This window comes from Amphibalanus amphitrite, unplaced genomic scaffold (genome assembly GCF_019059575.1).
Source record: "Amphibalanus amphitrite isolate SeventyFive unplaced genomic scaffold, NRLGWU_Aamphi_draft 000240F_arrow, whole genome shotgun sequence".
NCBI classification, from domain to species: domain Eukaryota; kingdom Metazoa; phylum Arthropoda; class Thecostraca; order Balanomorpha; family Balanidae; genus Amphibalanus; species Amphibalanus amphitrite.
Window position 1 is genome coordinate 251,478 of NW_024881735.1, and position 19,096 is coordinate 270,573.

Consider the following 19,096-nt stretch of genomic DNA (forward strand, 5'->3'; position numbering starts at 1 on the left):
TTTCTGTGCTGTCCCTGCCAATGCCCTAGGGGTTGCGCTGAGGTCAATGCTGCTCCCCAGTGCCTCGGCGGCGGGCTATCCCCGTCACTAACTAGACCGCAAGCGTGGAGCTCCTGTCCGGTCCCTCAGCCTATGGGCTGACCCTGTCCTATAAGAGTAGTTCCATGAGTGGCGTGAGGGTCACTGCTGCTCCCTCCCCCCTCAGGAGCTGGCTGCTCCTACCACCGGGCGGATCGCCGTGCCGGGGCTGCTCCCCGTCTCTCAGAAGCCGGCTGCTCCTGTCACCGGGCAGACCGCCGCGTTGGGGGCTGCTCCCGGTCTCTCAGAAGCCGGCTGCTCCTGCCACCAGGCAGACCACTGTGCTGGGGGCTGCTCCCCGTCTCTCAGAAGTTGGCTGCTCCTGTCACCAGGCAGACCGCTGCGTCGCGCTGTGGCGCTGATCTGTTCCCCACGGCCGGCGGGCCCGCCGCGGGACTCGGCTCACGGCTCACGCTGACCGCCTCCGCGCCGCCCGTTCAGCAGAATTCAACCGGGGCGCTGTTGGTGCAGGCTGCACCGCCGCCCACAGCGCACGCCAGCCACCGTCCCCGGGGCTCGGGGACGAGTGGCGGACGGTGGTTCGTGCCCACTGAACGATGGAGGGGAGACGGACAGTGCCCGGGCCCGCACGGAGCTCCAATCACCGTCATATAAACGACCTCTGCCAGAAGGTCAATGCTGCTTACATACAAGGCTGGTCAGAGCGACGATGCGGTGTGAATCAAAGGAGAGGAGCTACAGCAACTGGAAACGAAAACACTATGATTGAAGCCAATCGAAATGCTTGGCGAAGGACGGTGCACAAAGAAACGAGTATTTGCATCGTGAAGAAGTGCTGTCTAACGATCAATGAAGACCGAATTTGCTCAAAAGGTGGGAAAGGCTGAACTCCGTGGCAACAGAAGGGCCTCGTGTTGACAGTGGTCGCTGACTGAAGTCGGAAGGGGGCTCGCGAAATTTTAACCCTCGCCCGCACAGGGGGGGGGGGGGGGTTGCCACCTCCCCAGGTAGTTTTTCTGCTCTGCACTCAACATTTTTGGAGCTAGAAACCTGATTTTTCGCATAGCTGCTCCTCTATCCTTTCCTGGTGTCCACTGAAAATATCAAGTTTCTGTGGTTTTTGGTTTTAGAGATATGACCTTGTTTTTCAGGTCATGTCATGACCCAAATGACCAATTCTCAACATCTTGCGCTCGGGGCAATCCACGTCAAATCGAACAAAAATCGGCCGTTTTGCACCTTACCCTCAGCGATTTCATTATAAATTTGTGAGCGAGTTCCTGTGTCGCCCCGAACATTATATTGATGTTTTTTGCACATTCTGACCACAGGTCTTCTAAATATAGGGCATCAAATTTTTACAAAATGTTGCATCTTTATATTTTTGAACGACCATAACTTTGGTTGTACTTGTTTGATTTGAATGAAATAAACCTTACTGTTTAGGTAATTTCTTAAGCATTTGTTTAGAATTGCACCTACTTAAATATATGACCTTGAAATTTGCTTAACTCTGTTCTTAAGCACAAAAATTGAAATAGCAAAAAACACGTCACCTTCGATTTAGCTAATTTTCATATATTTTATTGCCTACCATATTCTTAACAACCTGTGAAAAAATTAGAGTGGGCCATTCATAAGTTTTGAAGAAAATGGCACATATGCAAACGTATGTTGGCACGCGCAGTGGAGGGGGAAGAGTGAATTTCGCCCCACCCCTCCTGTTTTTCGCCAATATCTCATAGTATTAATGCGAAATTAATTATAGCTACCTGTCCAAAATTGAATTGCACATCTCATCGTGCCAGCAAGAAGAAAATCGGTTCACAACTGGTCTAGTAATAGCGGTGTAAAGTGAATATGTCCTGTCGCCGCGGCGACGCGGCGACTCGGCAGCCGGCGCCGACCGCTAGCCGCCGCCTGAATTGTAGACTGTGCCGGGACGGAACGGAACGGTTCCGTCTTTACATCGCGCTCCTTACCGCTGATTACGTTCGATTCGCGTCAAATTTTGTGAGAAGACTAAGAAATGTACAGGAAATCTTATGGTGTAAGAATTTTGAAAATCGGTTGGTAAACAATTGAAATATGAACGTGTAAACACAAAATTGTGATTGCTGCGTTTCCCGCGTCGGCCGATCCCGCCTCAGCCGGCGACATGTTACTCTTAGCAGGTCTCTAACTGCCATATTTATTATTAGATTAACTAGAAATTCCCCATACATACTCAAAAATGTATATTCTTTCGTATAGTGAAGATAAAAAGACGTGAAGATATCGTTGCGTGATAATGTTTTCATTGAATTTTTGGCTTCATGATGCATTTCCACACGGCTCAAAATTCACCGCAAAATACCGTTTGCCTGAGACACTTTTACTATGGAACTTGAATGCTTGACTACGATGACTATGTATTTCCATTCTCGCAGAGTTTGGGATATCACTAATCAGCAATCATTCATTTCAGAAAGTGAACACAAGCAAGCATGTCTTGACTCTGTCTTTCAAGGTCACGCGTGGTTGCGTGATGTTGATGCATGAAAACGGCGTTTGCCGCGAGAGTTATGAATGGCCCACTCCAATTTTTTCACAGATGGTTAGGAACATTGTGACGGACATAATATGTAAAAATTACCCGAATCGAAGGTGACGTGTTTTTTGCTATTTAAATTTTTCTGTTTTAATTCAAGGTCAAATGCATTTCAAGGTCACTTCAATTTAATTTTATAATTAAAAATCAAAGCCTTATCAATTGCCTACAAGACCCTGTTAATATCATTTTGATACCAGAAAAGGAACCAGAGTTATAGACATTTAAAAAATTGATGTGTGGCATTTTTGGCTATATTCGATGACCTATATCTCAACGATACTTTATCAAATTTTGAAAATATTATACGTAACACAGTTTTGAACCATGCCCAGTCTGTCTACAAATTTTCAGAAAAATCGAAGGGGATGACGGATTTCGGTGTTTGATTTGACGTGGAATGCCCCGCTCGCTATGGGCCTTGTGAGCTTTTGACACCTTGATTTCGGCATTTTTTGCCAGTCATGCCTCCCACCTATCATGGAACATGTTGTTCGACGATGTACAGAGGTCAAGGTCAGGGTCAAGGTCAACCTAGGTCATCTAAAATAATTGCGTTTCAGGCAAGCTGAATTTACTTTTCGTGAAGTTTTTTGACTGCATTTTTGGGAAAAGCTTCTCAGATCATGATTTCATGTAATATGGACACATAAACAATCGGTGCACACATCAGCATACACACAGACACACACAGACATACAAACACATATCATTGACCTTGACCTAACTTGACCTGAAATGACCTCAGCAGCAAAAACCTGGTCGGGTAGTGTGACAAAGAGGTTCTAGCTGGCTTGGCACCAGAAAACGGCATTGTCATCGGTATGTGATAAGCAGCACACTTGATATCCTTGGGCAGGGCTGCGGAGTCGATGGATTTTCGGCGACTCCGACTCCGACTCCGACTCCGGCTTTCAAAAACCAGCTCCGACTCCGACTCCGACTCCGGGCAGAATTGTCGACTCCGACCGACTCCAACTCCCGACTCCGACTCCGCAGACCTAGCAGGGCTGCGGAGTCGACAGATTTTCGGTGACTCCGACTCCGACTCCGTCTCGGGTTTCTAAAATCGACTCCGACTCCGACTCCGACTCCGGTCACAACTGTCGACTCCGACCGACTCCGACTCCGACTCCGACTCCGACTCCGCAGCCCTGTCCTTGGGTGACCCAAAACAGCAACATTTTTTAGTTTGACCTGACCTGGAAGGTCAATGACTGACCTGAGAAGGTAAAACTGGGTATCATTGGATTCGTCTCTTCCCAAAGAATCTTTTTGGTCTTTGCCGCGAAGCTCTATCTCCAATAGGAACGAATTGACGCGGGGGGTGGCAACCCCCCCCCCCCCCCCCTATGTGCGTTCTAGGATGGGAAAATGGCATGTGCGGGCGAGAGTTAACGTATAAAAGGGACTGGCTTTGTTTCCGTGTCACGATCTACCATACAAAATGCTACTGTTTTTCCTGGTACTATCTGTTGCTCACTCATAAAACTTATTTGTGAATAGCAGTTCAATTTCATTCGCCGTATTCAAGCAATCGAGCACAGTAAGCATGCCGAAAAGAAACGAGAATACAGATTTCTCCTCACAGTGAGATTTCGCATGGGCACAGGTCTTGTAGGCTGGCATCGCTAGCTGGCCTAGTAACGTTTTATGAGCCGTCACTCAACATTGAAGTATCATCAGTAGCGCGGGATATGCGTCATATTGCCGCTCTGCCATCAATCACTAACAGTGGGTGAGCTCACTCAGGCATGGGCTTAACGGTCAGCTGATGGCGTAACGAACTCAACTGCGCAGTGGAACACTCCCTGATTTGAATGACATCACTGACTTCAGAAAGCGTCAATTTGTGGTCCAGTGCCTATAGCCAATTGCCAACTGGTGATAAACTGTAAGTAGTGCAGCCTCCATTAACCCTCGCGGGCCCGGGGGGGGGGCGTTTTTCGCCCCCCCTGGCGAATATTTGCGATAGCTCCCGAACGCTTAGAGATAGGAAAGCGAAACTTTCAGTACCTTTTCTCCCATCAATTTGACATCTTCTGAAGTAAAAAATTTGGACCTAGTCCCATTGATGACGTCACAAGGTCCATTTTTCTAGACCCCTGCACGGCAAACTTCGGCGTCACAGGCGCAAACTTCAAATAGCTGCTAAAAATAGAGTTTTAGAGATAAAGACAAATTACGAGCACGGTTGTGTAGCGTTTGACCTAGAGAAAAATAGAAAAATAGTTTTGATGACCTGAGGTCAGAGGTCAGGTCAACGACCCCGAAATGTGATTTTAGTTTTTTGCAAATAACTTTGCCAAAAAAGGTCCTAGAGCTACGGCAATGGTACCATCGCATTCGCCTTGTCAAGCCGCGTCGAATGATATATATTTTGTTCGGAAAAGGTCAAGTTTTATGTTGACCTCATGTGACCTCGAATGACCTCTGGTTGACCTTGACACATGAGAGGTCATTTCTGATGGATTTGTACCCGCTGATCACGAATCTGGCATCTATTTTCCTCTAAGCCTTCATTTAGAGCTTCTGGACGGCAAAATTGTCTTATTTATTATTACTAGCTTGAATCAGTGAAATAGCCTCTAGCAGGGATACTCTTCTGTGACCTTGACCTTTGAGCAGCCTTGTATCGTAAGATGAACCACAAATAGGGAACTGATAAGCCTCAAAACATTTCAAAACATGTTGGAAGCTAGCACGCAAGATGTGCGAAAAAGTGCCAAGTTTGAGGTCAATTTTGAGCGTGACCTTGACCTTGACCTTTAACTTCAAGCACATTTTCGGAGTCATCAGATTCTCTTCTTTCGTTTGACACCCAATTTTGCCGGTTTGATGCAGCCTGCCGTCCTCTAGGAGGCTTACTTTGAGATCACTACACATGTGCCGGTTTTTGCCTTTGACCTTGACCTCTGACCTTGAAAATTGACCTGAGGTCAAAAATGTTAGGTGCTTTAGAATCGTCTCGTAAGGACCTTTCGTTTGGTACCGCTTTTGTTCCCGTAGCTCCCTTATTCACGGAGTTAGACAGGGGGGGGGCGAAAAACGCCCCCCCCCGGGCTGCGGTGGTTGGGATTACCCCCCGGGCCCGGCCGGGTTAACATGGCGCCAGGATGCTACATTATGCGATACATAATTCAGCTCGCTTAGGTATACATACACGAAAGCAAAAGCTGAAGCGCAATATCATTTCCCTCAGAACGAGCATTATTTATAATTTAGATTTTACTAGCACTCTTGGCAGAGCCGACTGAGAGGACGTATACCGACGGGTCATCGTTCATCGGTAGGTAGGGGAGAGTGGGGTAATTTGGCCGCTTTTTTTAGAAAACGATGTAACTTAAAATTGACGACACATTTCTGCATTTTCTCAACGTTGGCAGGTGTCCCATTCATTTTACTTTACTGGACAGTGAACTTGAAATGATAGAGTAATTACTTATATTGAAATTGTGACGTATTACAAAGGTCTGCAAGGCGGCCAAATTGCCCCACTAGCAGGGTTATTTGGCCGGGGGTGTGGGGCAATTGGGCCGGTGTTAGTTTGCGGTCAGGATTTTCTGTTATATTGCGAGTCAGCTTCAGATTCAGCAATGACGTGTGTCCTATGACGCATTTATCACGTTTTGGAGGTTGACTCATGGGGTCACAGGGGTCAAAATAGCCAAATTAGCGGCTCTACCTCAGGTCGCTTGACCTCAAGGTCACGTGATTTCAAGGTCACCATGCATATCATTCGATGCGCCTTGGCGAGCTGAACAGAATGAGACCATTTGTGCGGCTGTACCATTTTCATGTAAGGATTTATTAGCAAAAAAAGTTTGGTAACCTTTGATGACGTCACATGCTCTTACAGTTGACCAATCGGAAGTAAGGCATCAAAGTAGTCAAAGTTGGTCATGAATTATGTCATTTATGGTACAATTGACCATGAAAACTCGGCCGTCCCAGCATAGTGACCATGAGCGCACCGGCCAAGTTGCCCCGCTAGTCCCGGCCAAATTACCCCATATTGCCATTCTGAAAATTTTTGTGTATAAAGTCATCACGGCTATATGGAATTAAATGAAATTGCTCTTGTAACCGCTGAACACCCCCAAGAATGGCGCTATAATGTCTGAATTCGTTTTTAGCCCAAATACTGCATGTTATACAACTTGGTAAACAGAAGTAAAAGTTACCATTTTCTAATGAAATTAACGTTTTATTAATTTTGAATAAAACTAAGAGGGGCAAAGTTTTGACATTTGTCCTCCAGTTATTTCTACCCATGACAAATGAATAGGGACTAGAGTTATTTCACTCACTTTTATTAGACATCGTACAGGTGGGGGCGGCCAATTTACACCACCGGCCAAATTACCCCACTCTCCCCTACTTTACCGCTGGGCTGGGCGTTGTGCTGCCCAGCTGAGTGTGACTACTGATCTCAGGCAGCTTTTGCCAAATTGTCAGGGAACTCAGAGTTGTTGTTCAATAGAAAAACACCATTCTAACGAATAGTGTTTTAACTATTGACAACAAACTTTCGGTTATAACTGTCCCTAGCAACACTGCGAATCGCGGTATTTTCATAATTAGGCTGGTTTGTTGAGACGTTAATGATCGGTATATTGCTCTTATTTCACAAGTGTGATACTGATTTCTTCAGTGGATCAGGATAAACTATGTTTCCTTCAGCATAACACTATGCATGATAGCAAATAAACCGATATCAGCACTAAATCAAAGCCCAGCAGACGCAGAGTAGGGGAGAGTGGGGTAATTTGGCCGGTGGTGTAAATTGGCCGCCCCCACCTGTACGAAAGCTGATAAAAGTGAATGAAATAACTTAGGTCTCTATTCATTTGTCATCGGCAGAATTAACTCGAGAACAAATATCAAAACTTTCCCCCTCTTAGTTTTATTCAAAATTGATAAAAGGTGAATTACGTTACAAAATGGTAACTTTTACTTCCGTTTAAAAATTTGTATAACATGTAGTATTTGGGCTGTAAACGAATTAAAACATTATAGCGCCATTTTTGAGGGTGTTCAGCGGCTCCAAGAGCAATTTCATCTAGTTCTGTACAGCCATGACGACTTTATAGACAAAAAATTTCAGAATGGCAATGTGGGGTTATTTGGCCGGGACTAGCGGGGTAACTTGGCCGGTGCGCTCAGAGTCACTATGCTGGGACGGCCGAGTTGTCATGGTCAATTATACCATAAAGGACATAATTCATGACCAACTTTGACTACCTTGATGCCATATTTCCTATTGGACAGCTGTAAGGGCATGTGACGTCATCAAAGGTTACCTAACGCTTTTTTGCTAATAAATACTTACAGAAAAAAGATACAACCGCGCAAATGGTCTCATTGTGTTCAGCTCGTCAAGGCGCATCGAATGATATACATGATGACCTTGAACTCACGTAACCTTGAGGTCAAGCGACCTGAAGTAACGAGACCTGAAGCCAACCTTGACCTTGACCTTGACCTTGACCTTTCGAGGTCAACACATACATGTTTCGATGCGGAATGACGAGAGAATTACGATGGTGTTTTTAGTTTTGGCCTAACTTGATTACTTCAAAAGTTATTCGTAAAAAACTGTCATCGCATCTAGAGCCGCTATTTTGACTATTTTCGACCCCTGTGACGGCTGAGTCAACCTCCAAAATGCTTCAAATGCGTCGTAGGACACGCGTCATTGCTGAATGTGAAGCTGACTCGCCTATAACAAAAATAATGGCCTCAAACCACCGGCCAAATTGCCCCACACCCCCGGCCAAATAACCCTGCTAGTGGGGCAATTTGGCCGCTTTGCAGACCTTTGTAATCCGCCACAATTTCAATATAAGTAGTTACTCAATCATTTCAAGTTTACTGTCCAAGAAAGTAAAATGTATGCCACACCTGTCCGCGTTGAGAAAATGCAGAAATGTGTTGTCGATTTTTAGTTACATCGTTTTCTAAAAAAAGCGGCCAAATTACCCCACTCTCCCCTACACAAATCGGTGCGTGCGAGGCCATTCTTTTCCAATTTAGCAAGACACGGCTCCCAACAACGCATTTTTTTTTAATCACGTTTGACGTTATCCCTGAAAATGAGCGCACTAGCATGTTACTAATCAACGTTGCAATTCCCAACAACAATCAGCTGTGGCCGAAAGCCAAAAAAGCTGCTCTGATAGACCTCTTTATTTACATAGACGGAGGCATATTTTTGCGCAACCGAACTGGGAAGAAGCGGTAGATGCACTACCCTTGACAACAAGTTGCCGTCAGGGAACTGACCTTGACCTCTAGGTGACGGTAAGGGACTGACCTGGACCATTGAGTGATGGTAACGGGACTGACCTTGACCTCCAGACAGTGGCAAGGGGGCTGACCTTGATCCCCAGGTGGCGATAGGGATACTGACCTTGACCCGAGTCCGGCCAGGTGGTGGTAGGGGACCGACCTTGACCCCCAGGTGGCGGTTAGAGCTACTGACCTTGACCCGAGTCCGGCCAGGTGGCGGTGGTAGCAGCCGTCCAGGCTGACCGGCTGCCGCAGGTAGGCGGACAGGCCGGGACTCGGTCGGAGGTGGTCTGGGTCGCACTGCTCCGGCCACTCGGGGTCTGCCGGCAGACACCGGTCACCGGTCTCAGGTCACGGGTCAAACGATACACATCAGAGGTCAGCAGTTCATGGCCAGGTCTCAGCTATTGCAATTTGCAACTGACACATCCTCGTTTGGCGGTAACAATTATAGGTCACCTGTCAAAGTCACGGAAAACAAATAGCACATAGCTCTGGCTTCCTAACACAGAAAAACCACAATCATCAATCACAGTCCCATGAGGCAGGTCCCGGTCAAGGCGTAGGTACAGATGACAGGCTGTAATTGGCAATGGCTTGAACTGCAGGTCACACTTCAAAGGTCGGAGCAAAGTTCACGTTTCTCACCAAGTAATAACATGTCAGGAGCTGACATTACAAATTGACTGGATTTCTAGTAACTGGAAATAAGCCTAAACCCCGATTTGACAGGCTATATTTGTTGCATCTTGTATTGCACCAAACTGACCCGTGCGGGCCCGTACGGTTCCTCCATGGGACGGCGCCTCTCAGGACTCGTCCTCCTCCGGGGCTGTATGCCTGCAGCGTGGATGATGTGTTAATCGGCCGGTCCACTGAAGTGAAATATCTCCTGCGGTGCACAGTGACCGCAAACTCTCACCGAGGTGTGACCACAAGACGTCCCATGCGAGCCATTCGGCGGCCACCCGGAGACCTGCCGGGCGGCGGACCACCCCGCGGCCGGGCCGGGCCGCCGACCGCCGACCGCCGACCGCCGACCGACCGACAACCGTCGACCGTCGACCGTCGACCGTCGCGCCGGGTCCTGCGACGCGTGCCGCGGCCGACGCTCGGAGGCCGCCGGGTGTGGGCGAGATACGAGTCGCTGCAGAGGGCCAGCCGAACCGGACCGGACCGGCCCGTTAGCGCCGCCGCCGCCGGCCGGACGGCAGCTCGCATGCCGCCGCGCCGTTCTGACGGCAGTTAAACGCTTCACCGGCGCCCGCGGGCCGCGCGGCCGCTTTGACAGTGCCGACGGCCAGTCCGGAGAGCCGGGGAGCTGGGACATCTGCAACAGCTCCGAACTGGCGGGCCCATCTCCCCAGTTGGGGGTCGCCGTGGCCCTCGCGACAGACCGAGACAGCACGGTCAGCCGACAGAGGGTCACACACCGGACGGCGCGGCGGTGAGCGCGACCGGACGGACCACTCTGCAGACCAGAGTGTAATGAGCTGGCTGCGGAAGGCGCAGGAATGCAGTCAGGTATGCGGCTCTCCGACTCCGAGCGTCAGCAGCCGGCAGAGCCTAAGGCACGGGCTCAACTGTTCAGGGGGATGCTGTGGTAAGGTCTAAACTACCCAGAGTTGGTCATCACACACGAACTGACATAAATTGTACATGTGGGTTAAGTGTCTCATTGACCTGGTGGAACATGGCAGTCCCTTGGGCCCAGTAGCTTGGTTGCATCATAACTGCTTGACTCGCCTTCTTCAGTCGATCCCCACGACGGGCACAACACTTATTGATAGGTGCAGTATTTTATCAGCTGTAAGTGCTATAAGAACAAAAACGCACGGCTCGATCCGCCCTAGCTTTCAAGTGCGTCTTTCATGGAAGCAGTTGAAGCCGACGCCGGTTGCTGCAGGGTTTCGTGGCAGTTGAGCGCTGGTTTAGCCGCCTTCAAAGTCACCTTTGTGAAGCCGCAGTGGCGCCGATCTCCCAGAAGCGGACACATGTCGCCTGATCTGTTACCGCGCCCCCGCCGGTGAGCTTCGCCGACCTGCCCAACTAATCCCCCAAAGTGGGCTGATGTGGGATATTTCTGCCGCGCCTCAAGGCCAGCTGGCGTCAGGTGTGAGGCGGTTCTGCGGTGTCGCATGCACCAGAAACACCGACTCACCACCGCCGGGTACCCAGAAAACCTGAGGAGGGGGCGGCCAGTCCTTTACATCGTCCTGGAGCGGCCTAAAGCTGTCCCAGAGCCGACAGATCACTGGGCTTTGAGTAGTCGTCGGCCGTGTTTGTGGGCCTTTATCTCTCGGATGTTCTCAAAAGCCACGGTGTTACCTGGAAACAATGACAAGCTGGCGCTTCTTTGTTGTGTCCTGCTAGCGGCTGAGCCAGAATGCTACAAATGAACAAATTACAGTCACGAATTACTATCGCATCGTTTTCATACGTGAGAAACAACTATCAATCCTCACCATCTCCGCCAAGTCGCCATCCCTTCTTGGACACCAACAAGGCTGTGGCGCTGCTTTGTCTATCGAAACACAATCTTCTCCGCACCACTCGCACCACCTACGCTGTGAAGTCCCGCGCCGCACATGCCGGCCGTGGTCGCAGCGGCGCGCCGGTATAGTCGCGGGCCCGCTGGCCGCTCGGGATCCGTGACTCGGAGTCGTTACTAACCGGCCGCCAGTGGCCAGCCTAATTCGAATGCACTCCACGTAACTTAACTGGTAACTAGAGTGGCAGTCATCGCTGCTGTGTGGCCGGACGAAATGACCGGCCGACGACTATGCGGACTGGTGAGCGGACTGGCGAGCGGACTGGTGAAAGGACGGATTGACATGGACTTTGGACAATGGACATACCTACTGGACTGGCAGGTGGACTGAAAAACGAGTTGGCTGACATGCTTACTGAAGACTGAAGACGGCAGACTGGTTGATGAATGAGCCTGCTCATTGCTTTTCCGTTCACCAATCAAGCTGCTCATTTGTTTCAAATGATCTATTCCTGGTCGTGATCGGGGGCTAAATGTAACCACAAACTACCCGTTACGACGTCCGATACCGACTGCCTGGCCCGTTACGAAGCTCCATGCTGCTGTCTGCAACGTGCCTCAATTCACGGTTGTAAGCGGTAAAATAAGTGGAACCAGCTGCGAACCACGCAGCCAAGAACATTCATCACAGAAGAAGCGCAATGTGACAAACGAGATCAATTGGGCGTCGAACGATGGAGGGTGGCAACTCCCGGAAGAAAATACAGGCGCTTGACGCAGTACTCTTAAAAGCAAGGATCAATGGGAATCCCATTGGCGTACCCAGCCATGGCTTCACCTTGGCAATAAATAGGCATTCCGTAGCAATTTCCACCACGTTTTGCGTGCAAGAAGCCGCTGTCACTGACTGCCTGAATAAGCAAGCTGACACACACCGAACTGTAGAGCTGTTCAACAAAGAGACTGTTGTGCGCAACTCTCAGATCTTCTTGTCACGAGGTAAACGCGGCTCAATGAGGCGAGCGAGTACTGTCCCTGGAGCGCGAAGCTCTTTCCCTGGCTTTCTGAGTCTCATTCAAAAGGATGTCATGCTCTCCGTGCAGCATAAGTGCATAGTCGCCGTCCCGACCAGCAGAGTACCCCCTGCCGGCGGAGTTCCGCAGTCCCTAGCCAAGCAATGGAGCGCAGCACGGCGCGAGGTCAGCCGCCGACCGGCCGTGTGCACTGTGCGCGTATACCGCCTCCAGGCGCGGCACACCGCCCGGCCGGCGGCCCACTTCAAGGCCAGGAGGCCGGCGGCCGAGCGGCACACACGGCCGATCGATCGGCGGCCGTGGCGGGCCGGCGACCGACCGGTGGCCCGGCACCTCGCCGCTGCGGAGCCGGCGGCCACCGCAGCAGTGTTTACCCAACTTCAGAGGCGCCGCGCGCCGCCGGCAGCCGCGGACGCGCACCGCCACCCGCTCAGCTCAGGTGCTCGTCCAGGACGTGCACGTGACTGGACTGGCGCCGGTCACCCCGGAGTTGACGGTCACCGTTCTTGGAACCGGACGCTGCGTGGCCGGGCTCGCGGCGCCCGAGGCCGGGCTGGGGGCGTGACTCGAGTCTCGCTGTGTGACGTAGCCACCTCGTCCCGCCGCGGTCGGCAGTGGAGACTGCAGAGTGCTCTGCGCATGACTCGGAGCGGGGGTCGGCTAGGCTTATGTCCTTGTCCGATCACAACAGGAATGCCTTCTTGTCCCTCATAGTTAATCGTGTTAGTTCATCGACAACGAGACTGTTGCACCTAACGTTCGGGTCTGCTTTCCATGAGGTTATTGGGGTGGCACCGATACAGAAGATGTTGTAGCTCCTGACTGAGCGAGCATTGACACTCCCTGGTCGCCCGTCCTCCAAACACACCGGCGGCGTCCTGCCGACACGGGAGCCTGATAAATCGCCTCCATCACATCATCTCAGACGCGCGTTCGCAGTCACGCACGGATAAAAGGCCTTCTAAAAGGAGCCTCGATCTGAGCTGTGCGTTTTATTGACCCGTAGCACGGCGCTGGGTGAAGGTTCGACTTCCACCGCGGGGCGTGGAGGCGATCCTCCCTACGCCCTTTGACCTGGTCGTGATGAAGTCGTCAGAGCCCCAGGTTCAGCGGACCGGGGGGCTGATGGGAGGGGAGCAGTGGAAGAGTTGTGACGCACGACTGAATTGTCATTAACCGCACCTGCCGCTGGAAGAAAAAGCCAGGAACTCCGTAACTTGTGGAGTTGGGCAACACAAACCCGACACCGAATATCAGCCAGACACCGAAAATCACCAGTTTGACAAACCTGACACCGAATATCTCCCGTTACGCCGAATGACGCACTGTGTTGTCGGCCGAACGTTGATGACGTCACGGTGACGTCAGCCACTCGCCGGTGCAGCTGTGTGCGAGTTGATTGCTCATTGCCGACGGTCGGCCGGCGACACTATAAGCCGCCGCTGACGTCGGTTCATTCGCGGACTCCGCTCACCTAATGGGCGACACTCGAGTAAAGTGGAGGGAAGTTGGTGAAATCCCAAAAGATCGGCGAAAGTTCCTCCGCGCCGCTGGAAGATTGAGATGTAGCCGCGCTGCGCTGGTGGAAAGGTCAGGACTTAACAAGCAGCTGCTCACGAGCTGCTCAAGACTACCGTTCAGTTCGGTCAAACAACATCTCAAAGACGCACAGTAATTAGTTTTCCTTCAGCCGTCGTATTGCCAGCAGTGCCTGTTCATAATAGCGGCCTCAACGGGCTCGCATTCAGCGGGCTAAAAGGTCGCCTGAGTTGCTGGTTTCTCCGTTGCGTGCTGTCCCAGCTCCTTAGCTGCGGCACATAAAAACAACTGCTATCACCCAGGTGACATCACCGGCTTTAGGGGCATCCTGAGGACGGGATCAGCCGAATTATTCCCGATTAGGTCCGGCGGGACAGGCCGTCGAGCGCGACTTACGGAGATTCCGGCAGAGTGCTTTGTAGCCTGATATCCCACATACACAGCCGTCACACACCAGTAACGTGTCGTCTAACCGGCCTTCAAGACGGAACTAGCAACAAGGATTGAGTGTCAGCTCTCGGGAGATCAGCGCCGAGTGTATAGCGAATTCGAGTGGAATTCCCAGGTTTGTTGTAGCAAAGCACCAGATTGCCAGATGAAAATACATTAATGACAAGCACTGCGATGCATAGTTCCTGGTATGCTTAGTCGTTCGGTTAGCTCACCACCTGGCTGTGCGGCATATCCCTTATCCTGTTCATTTCCATAATACTGGCGTACAATAACAGGGATTTAGTTAAGCGCTCACCGATTGATCGTCTTCAAGGAAAAGTTTACGGTTAGAACAGCCGAAGGCTTATGACGAATCCGAATGGATTCGGAGAATCTTTGAAATCTCAGATATAATTCTCGGCAGACTTGTATACTTCTTTAGTTGAGCCGTTCCTATTACTGGATCTAACTATGCCGTAACCGCCAGCAGCTGATTATTAATTATGTCGCTATCCACCGATCTACCGTGACAAACGTCAGACCAGCATTCGCAGAGACCACTAATGCTGCAGCGAAAATTAACGACACGACATAACGTAACGATATACCAGCTATCGATAAGTTCGACTGAGTCTGCCAAATCCAGTTCTGAAGGTTAGGTCAACACCTTCTGACCAAGTTCAGATTTGGTTAGCAGCCGATCTACTGCCTGCAGTTGGACCGCGCAACGCGCTGCAGGTTCCTTTGATAATGGCATTTTGAGGTCGTGATAGTAGCGGAATATGCAATATGCCTCAGTGCTGCCTGCATTGGTCCATGAGAATACATTAGGGATAATGAAATGGTACTCGAAAAACCGGTAATGAGTAATCGCCAGCATTGATAAATGAGACAAAAATGAGTATAATTTTCCTTAAGACGGAAATGACAATTAGTATTTGCAAGAAGCAGGCATTAACAATGTGTCGGTACGCCACGACTGAGCGTGAAACGGGAAAACTGAAGATCCGCCATTTATTTGTTTGGTGGCTTATCCAGTCGTATTGCATCAAAATTACGAATTGGCTGCATCTACTCACACATGTGGAAAGGAGGTAAGCAATGTCTGCCAACTATCGGCGAAGCGAGGGCCTCGAACAACCGTTGGCACTCTGTGACAAAAGTGTCTCATGTAAGTTTTCATCCTTCAATGGGACATCAATACTTCTATGTATACTTCTTCGTGCCTACATTTCAAGAAAATGGGTCAAGTTGAATCAGGTACAAGAACCTCTTTCCGAGTATGCCTACCATATTCCAGCACCGACTGGGGCATTGGACAGCTAAATATTCCGCGCTCCTAATTCCGCGCTCTCTTCTTTTCCTTATTTTTAGTTTTGTTTTATTTCTCTTCTTCCCTTCATCCCACATCAATCTATCTTCACAATGTATGACAGAGCTTATCCGTCGTTCTGTCCCACTGGCATTGTCCGTCTATCTCCCTCCTCAGCAGACCCCGCGTGCACCCCAATCCCCTCTCCGTCTGTACTCACCGGTGCCGAGCGTGAGGTCCACCAGGTCGGCCACGGTGACGTCCGTGAAGGAGGTGACGCAGCCGAACTGGTCCACGATGTGCTGCAGCAGCTCCGAGCGGTCCCGCTCCGGCTCGGGGGTGACCGGCACCGCACCCAGCTCCGCAGCGTCCACCTGAGAGCCGGCGCTCACCTGCGGAACATCAGTGTCGTAACGTGCAGTCACGGGATTCAAACCTCGGCGACAATTTATCGGTGATCGAGGGAACCTGAATGGCAGTCAACTAAGGAATACAGGAGAGATAGGATTTGGGATTTCTTCTTGCTATGAATGTGCAAATGTGTACAGAACGTGACATGAAAATTATGTGCGTGGACTTCACCAGTTACCTGATGTTCGAACTGGCATTACTAGTCTCCGGGCCTGCCGCAGCCAGACTGCTGCATGCGTTGCCGCTGATTGTCCTTCGAACTGCTCTGCCACCATGGTGGGTGGACACCCCGGTTCGGTAAGTCCGTAGACCTCAGGCGAGCGCCCTGTCCAAGTGTCCATGCAGTGCCAGTTTCGGCCATACTAAGCTGCCAGCTTAGCAGGTATTACCGGTGCCCATTCCGGCTCATCGAGCTCCCACGACATACCGTGACAATGCCATCGGCGGCCTTGGGTAGCCGCGAGTGACACTGACACACGGCGTGTCAGGGCTGACACCGACGGCGGCCGGCGCCATCTGGCGTGTCAGAGCGGCGTGTCATCGTGTGTCGGAGGATGACACAGCCGTGTGTCGTGGGATGACACAGGCGTGTGTCGGAGGATGACACAGGCGTGTGTCGGAGGATGACACAGACGTGTGTCGGAGGATGACACGGCCGAGAATGGAGCGGGTGAACGGATCACACGGCTGCCGTCCCAGATGGCGCGGCACCGTTACCAACCAACGCCGCTCTCCGGGCAGTGAGAGCTAGCTCAGCCCACTCAGCAACTGCACCTTCAAAGACAAACGCCAGCGTAATCCCATTAAAACGCTGACAGATGTTCGTAAATATTTCAAAGCAGCGGTTTCAAAACACAATGAAACGGCATTACATTTTCATCTCTTCTAAAACTTGAATACTTTCAAGATCAGACGCAAAGATTTTCTTCATAATAATGGCACACAAAAATTATGACAATTTAATTTGCTGAGCACATCAAAGTGCTATCTCAAAATAAGATAGAGACAGGTCCTTAGAAACATATAAGACAATTATTTAGGAAACTTTAAAGCCAGCTACCATGCAACAAATGAGCGCAAATTCCGTGATCTTTTCAAAGGTTTGAAAACTCCATTTGAACAGCATGAATCCAGAAATAAACATTTTTCATTGGGTCACCTCTGCGCATCAACTGCGCATGTATATAATTACTCCGTCTCCATCCGAGGCCAGCAATGAGTCTATGATCCCCTACCGCAACAATACGCGAGATCCTTCGACATAGCCTCGTATCACCCTCGCCGGGCGTGACATCAGATCCCGCCCGTGGCCTCTGATCTTGCCCGTGACATCGGATGAGAGCGGCCAAGTTCCGTGTCCCCGCGGATCGGTATGCAGCACTCAGCCGCAGCTACATAGCTGAGAGGAGAGCGGCCTCGGCGCCAGCTCCGCGTCGTGCCCCCTCCCCCTACCCCGGCCCCGTGTCACGAGCGGACGCCGCGGCCGTGTCACCTCGAGGGAGGCTCGCGCCGCGGCGGTGTCACCTCGGCCGCCGAGGGAGGCGCGCGACGCGCCACTGATGCGCCACGATAGCCGCCGCGCGCGCTGCATTACCAAGTCATCGAGCGCCGAACACGGCGTGTTGCGCGATAGGAAATACCTGCCGTCGGTCACATGCATCACATCAGGGGCGTCTTTATACAGCGGACGTGACGCCGTCCAGCCCCCAGTGAGGTCACTGGAGAAAAATCTGCCCATATCAGGCTCAATGTATGGGGAAATAGATCAATCATTCGCGTATTTGAAGGCTGGAGATTTATAAATGTCACCGAGTTGGCTTACAATAGCTGCCACCGAGCGTAATATTGGGGACTCGGTTGTATGAGCGTCGCCTGCCGGATGTGTCGTTTCTCGCTCGACTAGTGCCCCTGTGAATACAGATCACAGTGGGCGACCCCGGGATCCGTATCTGACACGACCCTAGCATACCGAACACTGCCAGCGACGCCAACTGCGCCCCAGCTATTTACCGGGGGTCCGCGCTACCGGGAACGTCATCCATATTTACCAGACTTCCAGAGAGAAGGACGTAAGTGCGGGGCGTATGTATGAGTGAGGCGCCCTGCCTTCTAATTCGTGAGTGATTGTCACACTTTATGTGTGTATGTAAAGGACAAACAGCTGGCAGCAATTACTAGAAAGAATGCACCTGCATTCCACTTATGGTTTTCCGTCTTCCAGATGGTTCCAGCACGCTAGCTAGCCGAATGAGTGTTATTTTATTTATAAAAAAAAACAGGCGGTAACTTAACCCGCGCCCGGCTGGGGGTCCTGGATTTCCACGCCCTGCTGGGGGGGGGGGGGTGTTTGAACACCCCCCCCCCCCTTGTAACTCGGTTCCTGGGCCACGTAGCGATACGCGGAAGGCGGCGTTCGAAAGAGCGTCGAAAATAATGACGAAATCACTTCGGTCAATTTTTTGGTCAGGTCAAAGGTCAGGTCACCAGAGGTCATTGAAGGCAAAATTTCGCCGATTTCCAGGTCGAATGTCGAAAATTTCCAAGAAGCCAACGCATAACTCGGGAACCAATAGAGCTACAGCGCCGCGGAAAAGCGCATTCGATAGCCCTATTAACGCCCTTTCTGAGTAATTCTCTCAGATTTGACCTAACGTCAACGGTTTTGCCTGCAGGGGGCAAAAACTGCAAAAATAGCCGATTTTTTCGAAAACAGTTTTTCTGCAATAACTTTTGACCCAAGCCTTGTACGAGCTTACTTTTACCGGCAACGTGTTCCTCTCGTCAAGAAGCATCGAATGAACTATAACTTGACCTTGAAAGGTCAACTTGAAATTTTGACCTCAGGTCAAGGTCATGACCTGACGGGAAAGGGTCATGTTGCATATCAGTCGATCCGTATCGTCGAGCTGAACACATCTAAGGCGTTTTCATCGCTCTAGCATGCCTCTATCAAAAGT

At 50.7% G+C, this 19,096-nt stretch overlaps 1 protein-coding gene across 1 annotated transcript in view; it reads right to left on the reverse strand.

Moving 5' to 3' along the window:
• The window catches only part of LOC122386093 (transforming growth factor beta receptor type 3-like), a 109,973-nt gene that overhangs the window by 37,972 nt on the left and 52,905 nt on the right, over positions 1 to 19,096 (reverse strand). The window contains exons 6-7 of the mRNA XM_043374916.1: positions 15,949 to 16,120; positions 9,114 to 9,240 (exon numbers count right to left, since the gene is read on the reverse strand). Of these exons, the coding sequence (XP_043230851.1) occupies positions 9,114 to 9,240; positions 15,949 to 16,120 (299 nt within the window). The remainder of the gene's footprint in view (positions 1 to 9,113; positions 9,241 to 15,948; positions 16,121 to 19,096) is intronic.